This window comes from Pituophis catenifer, unplaced genomic scaffold, assembly GCF_029215685.1.
Source record: "Pituophis catenifer annectens isolate HBS135680 unplaced genomic scaffold, rPitCat1.0.hap2 SCAF_10, whole genome shotgun sequence".
NCBI lineage: Eukaryota > Metazoa > Chordata > Lepidosauria > Squamata > Colubridae > Pituophis > Pituophis catenifer.
In genome coordinates, this window is record NW_027256890.1 from 20,276,713 (window position 1) to 20,289,213 (window position 12,501).

Below are 12,501 nucleotides of genomic sequence, written 5' to 3' on the forward strand. Positions count from 1 at the left end.
AAAAGGAAGAGGAGAGAATGGGGGAGGGAAGGAAAGATATAAGAAAGAATGGAGGGAGAAGGAAGGAAGGAAGGAAGGAAGGAAGGAAGGAAGGAAGGGAGGGAGGGAGGGAGGGAGGGCAGAGAAAAGGAAGAGGAGAGAATGGGGGAGGGAAGGAAAGATATAAGAAAGAATGGAGGGAGAAGGAAGGAAGGAAGGAAGGAAGGAAGGAAGGAAGGAAGGGAGGGAGGGAGGGCAGAGAAAAGGAAGAGGAGAGAATGGGGGGAGGGAAGAAAAGATATAAGAAAGAATGGAGGGAGAAGGAAGGAAGGAAGGAAGGAAGGAAGGAAGGAAGGAAGGAAGGAAGGAAGGGCAGAGAAAAGGAAGAGGAGAGAATGGGGAGAGGGAAGGAAAGATATAAGAAAGAATGGAGGGAGAAGGAAGGAAGGAAGGAAGGAAGGAAGGGAGGGAGGGAGGGAGGGAGGGCAGAGAAAAGGAAGAGGAGAGAATGGGGGGAGGGAAGGAAAGATATAAGAAAGAATGGAGGGAAAAAGGAAGGAAGGAAGGAAGGAAGGAAGGAAGGAAGGGCAGAGAAAAGGAAGAGGAGAGAATGGGGGGAGGGAAGGAAAGATATAAGAAAGAATGGAGGGAGAAGGAAGGAAGGAAGGAAGGAAGGACAGAAAAGGAAGAGGAGAGAATGGGGGGAGGAAAGGAAAGAAATAAGAAAGAATGGAGGAGAAGGAAGGAAGGAAGGGCAGAGAAAAGGAAGAGGAGAGAATGGGGTGAGGGAAGGAAAGATATAAGAAAGAATGGAGGGAGAAGGAAGGAAGGAAGGAAGGAAGGAAGGAAGGAAGGAAGGAAGGAAGGGCAGAGAAAAGGAAGAGGAGAGAATGGGGGAGGGAAGGAAAGATATAAGAAAGAATGGAGGGAGAAGGAAGGAAGGAAGGAAGGAAGGAAGGAAGGAAGGAAGGAAGGAAGGAAGGAAGGGAGGGAGGGAGGGAGGGAGGGAGGGAGGGAGGGAGGGAGGGAGGAAGGAAGGAAGGGAGGGAGGGAGGGAGGGAGCGCAGAGAAAAGGAAGGGGAGAGAATGGGGGGAGGGAAGAAAAGATATAAGAAAGAATGGAGGGAGAAGGAAGGAAGGAAGGAAGGAAGGAAGGAAGGAAGGAAGGAAGGAAGGAAGGAAGGAAGGAAGGAAGGGCAGAGAAAAGGAAGAGGAGAGAATGGGGGGAGGGAAGGAAAGATATAAGAAAGAATGGAGGGAGAAGGAAGGAAGGAAGGAAGGAAGGGAGGGAGGGAGGGAGGGAGGGAGGGAGGGCAGAGAAAAGGAAGAGGAGAGAATGGGGGGAGGGAAGGAAAGATATAAGAAAGGAGGGAGAAGGAAGGAAGGAAGGAAGGAAGGAAGGAAGGAAGGAAGGAAGGAAGGAAGGAAGGAAGGAAAAGAGAAGACAGATTTGTTGTTGTTAGTCGCAAAGTCGTGTCCGACCCATCGTGACCCCATGGACGATTAGGAAGGGAGAAATATAAATATATATAGAGAGAGAATTGGATGGATGGATGGATAAGATGGGAGATGGAGAGAGAGAGAGAGGCAGACATACAGACAGACAGGGGAGGGAGGGAGGGAAAAAAAGAGAAAGGAAAGGAGGGAAGGAAGGAAGGAAAAAATAAAGGGAAGAAAGGAAGGGAGGGAGATGGAAGAAATGGAAAGAAGGAAGGGAGCGAGGCAGGGAGGGAGGGAGATGGAAGAAAGGGAGGGATCCTTGGGTACCAACTCCGGTAAACATGGGGATGATGGGAAATTCTATGCAATAACATTCGAACGGGCCACTAAATCTTTCTCCCCGTTTACTGATTGGCAGACCAAAAGAGACTGATCCAGGCTGTCAGATGGTGAGCCAATCACATCAGTGGTCAGTACAGGACCCCCGGCATTAAAGGTGCCAGCTGACCACCTAAATCCTCCAGCTCTGAGCTTCCCTTGCCTATCACCCCATTCCAAAGCTTCGTTTTAAGCCAATGGGTTAAATGAAAAAAAAAACTTCCCGAGGACCGCTTTTTCCAACGGCGGGGGATCGCGCGGCCCAACGGCGGTACATCAGATGTCGTACTGCCACAACTGGCCGTACAACTTTCCGATAACCCCGTCCATCCACGCGGGAATGCCGACCTCCATCCTTTTCGTAAGGCTGCCAGCAGCCCGAGGGGACCCTCGCCCGCCCTCGTCCAACAAGCAGGAGAGGACCCCTGTCTCGGGCTCACCCCGTCTTCTCACCTGCCGGTCGCGGTGAGGACCACGATGGCTGCGGCGCAACATTTGAAGGAGGCCTCCACGGCACCGACAGCGGTCACCTCGGTGGGGTCTTGGCTCAGGGGCGTCAGGCGCCGGAGCTCCTGGAAGAGTTGATGGTGGAACATGGCGGCTTCGGCCTCTCGGGCGATCTGCATGTTAAGGAGGGGGAAATGTAGAAAGCTCGTTTCCACGGAGTTGGCAACTTTCCGTCGTGAGCCTCAACGGTTTTCATGATTCCTGGCTTCCTAGACTGGTCGTCTGTTTTCCTCTTCCCACCTCCTCCCTTCTCCCTCTTCTGTTATGGCCATGCTCAAAACAATATTTTCAGGGGTAGGCTGCTGGGGGTTCGTAGGGGTTCGGCAGAACCTCTAGCTAAGATTCTGTACAGTTCAGAGAACCTCCCTCCACAAATCCCGCTCCTGGCTGGCCCCGCCTACCCCTCCCCTCCCAGGAGTCCCCACGTGGGCCGTTTTGGATGTAGGTAAGTGCAGGGTGCACGCGGACACTTGGGGAGGGTGAAAAACAGACCTACCGGAGGTTCAGGAAAGACCTCCAGAGGGCCCGTTTCCGGCCTCCAGAGGGCCTCCGGAGCCTGGGGAGGCCGTTTTTCACTCGAGGCTCGAGGAAAGTCTCCAGAGCCCATGGTGCAGGAGGCCAACTAGGCCACGCCCACCATGGCCACGCCCACCCAGCAACAGGGCAGAGAACCCCTTGCTAAAATTTTTGAAGCCCACCCCTGAATATTTTGCTTCTAAGATTCCTGGATTCCTAGACTCGTCGTCTGTTTTCCTCTTCCCTCCTCCTCCCTTCTTCCTCTTCTGCCGTGCTCGGACCAACCTCCGTTTCCAAAAGGGAAGCCCCCCCCCACACACACTTACCGCATGCTGCATTCGCACAGCCTCCACCACGTAGGCTCCCTTGGCCGTCTCCCCGGATAGCATGATGCAGTCGGCCCCGTCCAGAACGGCGTTGGCCACATCGCTGCTTTCGGCCCTCGTGGGCCGAGGTTTCTTCACCATACTCTCCAGCATCTGGCAGAAGACAGTGGTGGCTCAGCTGCAGAGACTGAGATGCCGAAGTGGGGCGGGGCATGCTGGCTGGGGGATTCTGGGAACTGAAGTCCACCAACCTTAGAGCATGCTGGCTGGGGGATTCTGGGAACTGAAGTCCACCCACCTTAGAGCATGCTGGCTGGGGGATTCTGGGAAGTGAAGTCCACCAACCTTAGAGCATGCTGGCTGGGGGATTCTGGGAATTGAAGTCCACCCACCTTAGAGCATGCTGGCTGGGGGATTCTGGGAACTGAAGTCCACCCACCTTAGAGCATGCTGGCTGGGGGGATTCTGGGAACTGAAGTCCACCAACCTTAGAGCACGCTGGCTGGGGGATTCTGGGAACTGAAGTCCACCAACCTTAGAGCACGCTGGCTGGGGGATTCTGGGAACTGAAGTCCACCAACCTTAGAGCACGCTGGCTGGGGGATTCTGGGAACTGAAGTCCACCAACCTTAGAGCATGCTGGCTGGGGGATTCTGGGAACTAAAGTCCACCCCTCTTAAAGCCTGTTGGCTTTTGCATCCCTTCTGTCCCACCTGTTGATGGAAGGTAATGCCCTAACCTGTCAGGTGTGGCATTTGGTACATCTCACCTGTGTGGCACAGATAACCGGTTTGCCCGCCCGATTGCAACGGCCAATCATCATCTTTTGAGCCAGGAAAACCTTCTCGGAAGGGATTTCGATCCCCAGATCCCCACGAGCTACCATGATGCCGTCACTGGCTTCCAGGATCTCATCAAACCTGGAGACAAAGATTACAGCCCAGCTCAACCCAACGACGGGTAATTCTCAATGTATGATCGTCCATCTAGTGACCAAAGTTACAACAGCACTGGAAAAAAAAGTGACTCCTGAGGTGGTCCTCCCACTTACGACCATCGCAGCACTCGCCACAACTGTGCGGTCCAAATTTGGGTGCTTGGCAACCTGTATTTATACGACGGTTGCAGAGTTCAGGGGTCACGTGATTCCCCGTTTGTGACCTTCCCAGCTGGCTTCCGACAAGCAAAATTAATGGGGATGCCGGATTCGCTTAACGACATGATTCACTTAGCAACTGCAGGGATCTGCTTAACGACCAGGCCAAAAACAGGTAATATAATCAGGGATCAGTCTTTTTAACAATCGCTTAGCAACAGAAATTCAGGACCCAATTGTGGGCCATAGCGGGGGTGGGTTCTAAAATTTTTTATTACCGGTTCTGTGGGTGTGGCTTGTTTTGTGGGTGTGGCTTGGTGGGGGTAATGTGACTGGGTGGGCGTGGCCAACTTTTTTTTTTTTTTTTTTTACTTTTAAAAGCATTTTTTCTACAACCTTAAGAGGTTGCAGAAAAAAATGCTTTTAGAAGCCTCTGACGATCAGGCAACTCAGCTGGGATCGTCAGAGGCTTTTAAAGGCATTTTTTTTCCCTACAACCTTCAGCCAAAGAGGTTGTAGAAAAAATGCCTTTAAAAGCCTCTGACGATCCCAGCTGAGCCGCTCGAGTATGACGGGGTTAAGTCCAGAAAAAGGAGCTTTTGAGGATTACCTTTTGACCCCCTCGTGGCTTTCGACTTGCTGATGATTTTGATGTGACGGCCGCGTTCTCCCAGCGCCTGTCGGATGCCAATCACATCCTCAGCTTTGCGGATAAAGGAAGCGAAGATCATATCAACCCCCTGTTGCACCCCCGAACTCCAGGTCGTGTCTGTCCCGCTCTGACAACGCCGGCAAGTCCACTTTAGCCCCCGGCAAGTTGACTCCCTTACGGCTACACAGCATCCCGCCGTTCTCCACCTCGACCAGACAACTGTTAGACCCTAGTGGTTAGGTGCAGAAACAAAGGTTGGTGAGGAATGGAGACACAAGATAGAGATTTCCAGATTTCAATTGGTTGGGGGATTCTGGAGTTGAAGTCCACCCATCTTAAAGCACACTGGCTGGGGGATTCTGGGAGTTGAAGTCCACCCATCTTAAAGCATGCCAGCTGGGGAATTCTGGGAGTTGAAGTCCACCCATCTTAAAGCACACTGGCTGGGGGATTCTGGGAGTTGAAGTCCACCCATCTTAAAGCACACTGGCTGGGGAATTCTGGGAGTTGAAGTCCACCCATCTTAAAGCACACTGGCTGGGGGATTCTGGGAGTTGAAGTCCACCCATCTTAAAGCATGCCAGCTGGGGAATTCTGGGAGTTGAAGTCCACCCATCTTAAAGCATGCCAGCTGGGGAATTCTGGGAGTTGAAGTCCCACCCATCTTAAAGCACACTGGCTGGGGGAATTCTGGGAGTTGAAGTCCACCCATCTTAAAGCATGCCAGCTGGGGAATTCTGGGAGTTGAAGTCCACCCATCTTAAAGACACACTGGCTGGGGGATTCTGGGAGTTGAAGTCCACCCATCTTAAAGCACACTGGCTGGGGAATTCTGGGAGTTGAAGTCCATCCCTCTTAAAGCACACTGGCTGGGGAATTCTGGGAGTTGAAGTCCACCCATCTTAAAGGATGCTGGCTGGGGAATTCTGGGAGTGGAAGTCCATCCATCTTAAAGGATGCTGGCTGGGGAATTCTGGGAGTGGAAGTCCACCCATCTTAAAGGATGCTGGCTGGGGAATTCTGGGAGTGGAAGCCCACCCCTCTTAAAGCAGGGTGGCTGGGGGATTCTGGGAGTTGAAGTCCATCTATTTTAACTCAAGCTGGCTGGAGGATTCTGGGAGCTGAAGCCCACCCCTCTTAAAGGATGCTGTCTGGGGAATTCTGGAGTTGAAGCCCACCCATCTTAAAGCACACTGGCTGGGGGATTCTGGGAGTTGAAGTCCATCTATTTTAACTCAAGCTGGCTGGAGGATTCTGGGAGTTGAAGTCCAACCATCTTAAAAGATGCTGGCTGGGGGATTCTGGGAATTGAAGCCCACCCGTCTTAAAATTGCCAAGATTGAGAAGCACTGATATAAGTAGAGAAAGAGATCCACCCTACCAGTGGGAGAACACTTACGGAGTTCCTTGACCAGCAAGGAGATCAGCCCATCGTCAATAAAGATCCTCCCACCGAACGTTAACAACTTTCGGCAAGTTGGCGTAATCCACCCAAATATTCTGCGAATCACATTGTTCTCGGAAAGCCGGATCGGTGGTCACAATCAGGCGGGATCCTTTAACCAGTTCGGCTTCTTTATTCTCGCCCTGTCAAAAGATCACGAATCGGATGCAAGGTAGTGTTACTCCCTTAACGACTGGCGTCGCTGAACGACACCAATTGGGGCCGGGGGATTTATCCCTCAATCTTACCCCTTTAATCAACCCTGTCCGGATTTCAGGGCCTTTGGTGTCCAAAGCGATGGCCACGGGCCGGTAAGAAGAGAGGATTCCTGGCAAAGCTTTGCGTGGCTTCCCGGATGTTTGCAATGGACTTTGCGTGGTACTGAAATGAAATGAAAATTTTATTTATTTATTTAAATTTATATAAAATTCATTTTATTCAATTTATTTTTATTTATTTATTATTTAAATTGAATTCAAGGTCTGCACCCCTTCATTGCCATCTCAGAAAACCAACCTTCCTCCCTTCCTTTCCTTCCTCCCTCCCTCCCTCTCTTCCTTTGACTTGTTCCTTCCTCTCTTTCTTCCCTTCTAATCTTTCCCTTTCCTTCTTTCCTTCCTTCCTTCCTCTCCCCCGATTTGTTCCTTCCTTCTGCTCTCCTTCCTTCCCCTTTTCATTGTTCCTTCCTCTCTCCTTCTAATCTTTTCCTTCTTCTTTCTTTCTTTCCTTCCTTCCTTCCATCCCTTATTCCTATCTTCCCTTCTAATTCCTCCTTTTCCTTCCTCCCTCCCTTCCCTCCCTTCTAATCCTCCTTCCCTCATTCCTACCTTCCCTTCTAATTCCTCCCTTTCCTTCCTTCCTTCCTTTTTTTCCTCCTTCCTTCCCTTCTAATCCTTCCTTCCCTCATTCCTACCTTGCCTTCTAATTCTTTAGTACCCTTCTAATTCCTCCGTTTCCTTCCTTCCTTCCTTCCCTTTCCTTCCTTCTTTCCTCCTTTTCCTTCCTTCCTTCCCTTCTAATCCTTCCTTCCCTCATTCCTTCCTTCCCTTCTAATTCCTTACTTACTTCCCTCTAATTCCTCCCTTCCCTTCTAATCATTCCTTCTTCCTTCCCTTTCTTTCTCTTTTCTCTTTCTCATTCTCTCATTCTCTCCTTTCTTTTCTACTCCCTTCACTCCTCCCTCACCTTCCTTCCTTCCTTCCTTCTCCATCTGTCTATATCTGTTCCTTCCTTCCTCCCTCCCTCCCTCTCTCACTGATACCTCGTGCGATCCATGCGAGAAATTCAGCCGTGCGATATTCATGCCGGCTTTGATCATTTCACGTAACATCTCCACCTTTTGCGATGCTGGGCCTACAACGGAGAGGGAAGAGATAAAACTGCTTTCTGGGAGCCTCCTCAGGGCCCCCCTGTAAGACAGGGCCCCAAAATGTACAGGATCCCCTGCCGTCTGCCAGGATAATCCCTCCCTTCCCCAATTCTCCAGCCCTTTTATAGAATAGAATATCAGAGTTGGAAGGGACCTTGGTGAGGTCATCTAGTCCAACCCCCTGCTTAGGCAGGAAACCCTACACCACTTCAGACAACATGGCTATCCAACATCTTCTTAAAATCTTCCAGTGTTGGAGCATTTACAAACTTCTGGTGGCAAGCAGTTCCACTGATTAATTGTTCTAACTGTCTGGAAATTTCTCCTTAGTTCTAAGTTGCTTCTCTCCTTGATTAGTTTCCACCCATTGCTTCTTGTCCTACTCTCAGGTGCTTTGGAGAATAGCTTGACTCCCTCTTCTTTGGGGAGCCCCTGAGATATCGGAAGACTGCTATCATGTCTCCCCTAGTCCTTCTTTTCATCAGACTAGACATACCCAGTTCCTGCAACCGTTCTTTCGTATATTATTATTATTATTATTATTATTATTATTATTATTATTATTAATATTTCTATGCCGCCCACTCTCCGAGGACTCTGGGCGGCTTACACCAAAGACAGTATACTAAATAGCATCTTGCCCCCCAACAATCTGGGTCCTCATTTTACCCACCTCGGAAGGATGGAAGGCTGAGTCAACCTTGAGCTGGTGAGATTTGATCCGCTGATCTGCTGAACTAGCAGTCAGCTGAAGTAGCTGCAGTCCTGCACTCTAACCACTGCGCCACCTCGCTCTTCTTAAAAACTTCCAGTGTTGGAGCATTCACAACTTCTGGTGGCAAGTTGTTCCACTGGTTAATTGTTCTCACTGTTAGGAAATTTCTCCTTAGTTCTAAGTTGCTTCTCTCCTTGATTAGTTTCCATCCATTGCTTCTTATCCTGCCCTCAGGGGCTTTGGAGAATAGCTTGACTCCCTCTTCTATGGGGCAGCCCTGAGATATTGGAAGACTGCTATCCTGTCTCCCCTAGTCCTTCTCTTCATTAAACTAGACATACCCAGTTCCTGCAACCGTTCTTCCTATGTTGAGCCTCCAGTCCCCTAATCCTCTTTGTTGCTGTTCTCTGCACTCTTTCTAGAGTCTCAGCATCTTATTTATATCATGGCGATCAAAACATTTGATTTCCCCCCCCCAAAACATCCTTCTTGCAAAACTACGCAGGGACCACCGAGGAAGGAGTGTGCCAGCTCTGTCCTTTCCCGTCCCTTTTCCCATAATTTATTTATTTTATTCGAATTTATATACCGCACCTTCTCCCGAGGGACTCAGAGCGGTGTACAGCCAGATTAAAAACATACAATACAAACATTAAAAACAGTTAAAAGGATATATGTTAATTTGGCCCCCATTTAAGATAACCAACCAATTAAAAATATTTTAAAATATGTTGAAAAATAATGCAAGCGACGTCTCACCAATGGTGCAGACGATACTGGTGTTCCGAGCAGTGATAGGCTCGGAGTCAATATCCAGCAGGCACAGATGTTCCAAAAACGTGTCGGCCATGGAGGCGGGAAGCTGCTGCCGTTGGAAGAAAGCTGTGCCCAATTCCTGGGCAAGGGTAGCCATGTCTTGGGAGTGGATCCGGGCACCTGCTGGTTGAGAGAGCGAAACGATGTAGCTGGGCTCGCTTACTGAGCAATGCATAATTAGATACAGATGAACAGAGTGGGAAGGGACCTTGTAGGTCATCTAGTCCATCCAAGCAGGAGACCCTACACCATTTCTGACAGATGGCAGTCCCAGTCTCTTCTTGAAAGCTTCCAGGAATGAAGCTTCTGAAGGCAACTTCTATTTCTATTCCATCGGTTGATTGTTCTCCCTGTCAGGAATTCCTCCTTATTTTCTAGGTTGAATCTCTCCTTGTTCAGTTTCCATCCATCGTTCCTTGTCTGGCCTTCAAAGGTGCTTTGGAAAATAGCTGGACTCCCTTCCTCCTCTCCGTAGCAGCCCCTCAAATATTGTGGCGGCCCTCAAATAATTAACAGCAGGGTCTCCAACTCTGGCGTTTGCCGTCTTTGCGTTCTGCCTTTGCAGAAACCCACCCACCCTTTTTCCCCCAGCACCAGCTTGGGACCCACCGTCCATCTTCCTCCTCCTCCTTCTAAAACGTCTTGTCAGTTTACACCTGGAAGTTAATGCTGACTTTCCTAGTTAAACAATAATTAGCTGAGTCCCAAGTCCACCCCGTTCCTCGTAAGGGATGCCGTCCAACTTCCAAGCCGGTCTGTCTCAAAACGCCTTTATTATTCTGTTGTCCGATTGTATTTTTTACCCTAATTGTTGTATACCTCTGGCAGAATGCGGGAGGGGGGGATTTCTGCTTTTCCCCCCGGAAGATGCAGGCAGCAAACTTTACTGGGGATTCCCCCTTCCCCTTTTATCTTCATTGGAACCCTCCGAGGTAGGCCAACCCAGAGAGAGAGAGAGAGGGAAAGGGAGGGGGAGAAGGGAGCACCTGGGAATGTGCAATGTTCCTTGTGCACTTCTTTGGTTTCCTCGGAAGAGGAAGAGAAGAAAAATCTGGAGAAGGAAAGAAGAATAGAGTACAAAGGGAAGGAAACTAAAGTGACGGGGAGAAAAGGGAAGGAAGGAAGGAGAGAGAAAGGAAAGGAAACGAAGGAAAGGGGAAGGAAAGGAAGATAGAAGAAAGGAATGGAAGGAAAGGAAAGGAAGAAAAGAGGAAGGAAAGGAAAGGAAGGAAAAGAAAAGGGAAGGGAAAGGAGGGGAAGGGAAGGGAAGGGAAGGAAGGAAAGGGGAAGGGAGGAAAGGAAAGGGAGGAAAGGGGAAGGAAAGGAAAGGAAGGAAAGGGGAAGGAAAGGAAGATAGAAGAAAGGAAAGGAAGGGAAGGGAAGGAAGATAGAAGAAAGGAATGGAAGGAAAGGAAAGGAAGAAAAGGGGAAGGCAAGGAAAGGAAGGAAAAGGGAAAGGAAGGGAAAGGAGGGGAAGGGAAGGGAGGAAAGGGGAAGGGAGGAAAGGAAAGGAAAGGGAAGGGAAGGGAAGGGAAGGGAAGGAAAAGGAGGGGAAGGGAAGGGAAGGAAAGAAGAGGGAAGGGAGGAAAGGAAAGGGAGGAAAGGGGAAGGAAAGGAAAGAATGGGGAAGGAAAGGAAAGGAAGGAAAAGGAAAGGGAAGGGGAGGGAAAGGGAAGGGAAGGAAGGAAAGGGGAACAAAGGAAAGGAAAGGAAAGGAAAGGAAAGGAAAGGAAAGGAAAGGAAAGGAAAGGAGCTAGTAAGAACTTTTGAAACAAATCTGGGTGAATTTCAAAAGCATTTCTTTCTTTCTTTTTTGGTACAGAGTATCAAACTCAGCAATGTTGCAGATAACTTCCTACCCTTGCTTTATTTATTTTTCTTATTCTACTCTCTGCCACTCTTAGTGTTACCCAACCAATTAAGGGACCGTTGGAAGTTTTACAAACAGCACTGAAAAAACAATGTGACTTTTCTGACTTCCGTTCCAGCTGATTTTCCTGCTTCTCTTTGGGCCCGGTTTTGCAACCTCTCCGGATCTGACCCAGGGAGATCTTAGCAGATTTTTTTTTTTTTCCTCTGCTCTGTAATTTGAGAGCAGAAAAAGGCACTTCACACAGGACCTGAAGTCTTCCCACACTGCCTCCCCTGGTGCAAGTTTCACCCAACTTGAATGTTTTGCTGCAAAGGTCACAATCCTTAAAACAAGCTTTGAATGTCAGGACAGCCACATCTTCCCAGTTTTGCAACTGGAGTCCTCAACCTTTGCTCCCTGGCCTCCCCTTTTTCCCCCCAGCCTCTGGGAGGGGCAGCCTCATCCCAAGCCCTGGCTGGCTGAGAAAATATAAAAAGGCAGAGGTCATACAGGCCTGTTGAAGTCTTTATTTTCCCCTTTTTCCCCCCTGTTTTCTCCAGACTGCTGGGGAGTGGTAACCAAAGCGGAAAAAGGCAGCTGGACTAAGAGCTCTGGGCCGTCCCCTTTCCTAGGCAGATTTCCACCCCTGCATAAAAACCCACAACCACACCCAGGAGCAGGAGCAGCAGCAGCATCCTGTGTCGTATTCAAGAGTTTGCAATTCCTCCTTCAGAGCTTGCGGTTAAGAAACAGGGGCAGCTGAGGCTAAGTCTCCTTTTCCCCCAAACCAGTTTTCTGAATGTTATTGGCGGGATTAACATCTGGCAACTTTCCCTGTAAGTGTGTCAGGCTTTTCCTGCTCTGTGTGTGTGAGAGTGAGTGAGTGAGTGTGTGTGTGTGTGAGAGAGAGAGAGAGAGAGAAAGGAAGGAAGGAAAGAAAAAGAAAGAAAGAAAGAAAAAGAAAGAGAAGGAAAGGGACAGAAAGAGAATGAGAGAAAGAAAGAAAAAGAGACAGAAAGAGACAGAAAAAAATAAAAGGAGACAGAAAAAAAGAATGAGAAAGAAAAAGAGACAGAAAAAGAGAGAGAAACAGAAAGTGAATAAGAAAGGAAAAGACAAAGAAAGAGCACAAAAGAGACAAAAAAGAAAGAGAAAGAAGGAAAATGAGAGAGGAAGAAAGAAAAAAGAGAAAGAAACAAAGAATGAGAGAGAGAGAGAAAGAAAGCAAAAGAAACAGAGAGAGAGAGAGGAGAATGAGAAAGAGAAAGAAAGAGACAGACAGAAGGAGGAGAGAGAGAAAAAGAAACAAAGAGAGAGAGACAGAATGAGAAAGAGAGAGAGAGAGACAAACAGACAGACAGAAGGAGGCGAGAGAGAGAAAGAAACAGAAAGAGAGAGAGAGACAGGAGAA

General features: G+C 49.0%; 1 protein-coding gene across 1 annotated transcript; it reads right to left on the minus strand.

Moving 5' to 3' along the window:
* Window positions 1-2,246: 2,246 nt before the first annotated feature.
* On the minus strand, window positions 2,247-11,614 carry PKLR (pyruvate kinase L/R). Its single transcript, XM_070951573.1, is given in 14 exon segments — window positions 2,247-2,417; window positions 3,147-3,299; window positions 3,916-4,066; window positions 4,853-4,877; window positions 4,880-4,994; window positions 4,996-5,123; window positions 6,294-6,348; window positions 6,350-6,481; window positions 6,587-6,652; window positions 6,654-6,719; window positions 7,600-7,691; window positions 9,182-9,361; window positions 10,225-10,289; window positions 11,601-11,614. Coding segments are annotated over 12 exon segments (1,308 nt in total). The 5' UTR covers window positions 9,336-9,361; window positions 10,225-10,289; window positions 11,601-11,614.
* Window positions 11,615-12,501: the final 887 nt, after the last annotated feature.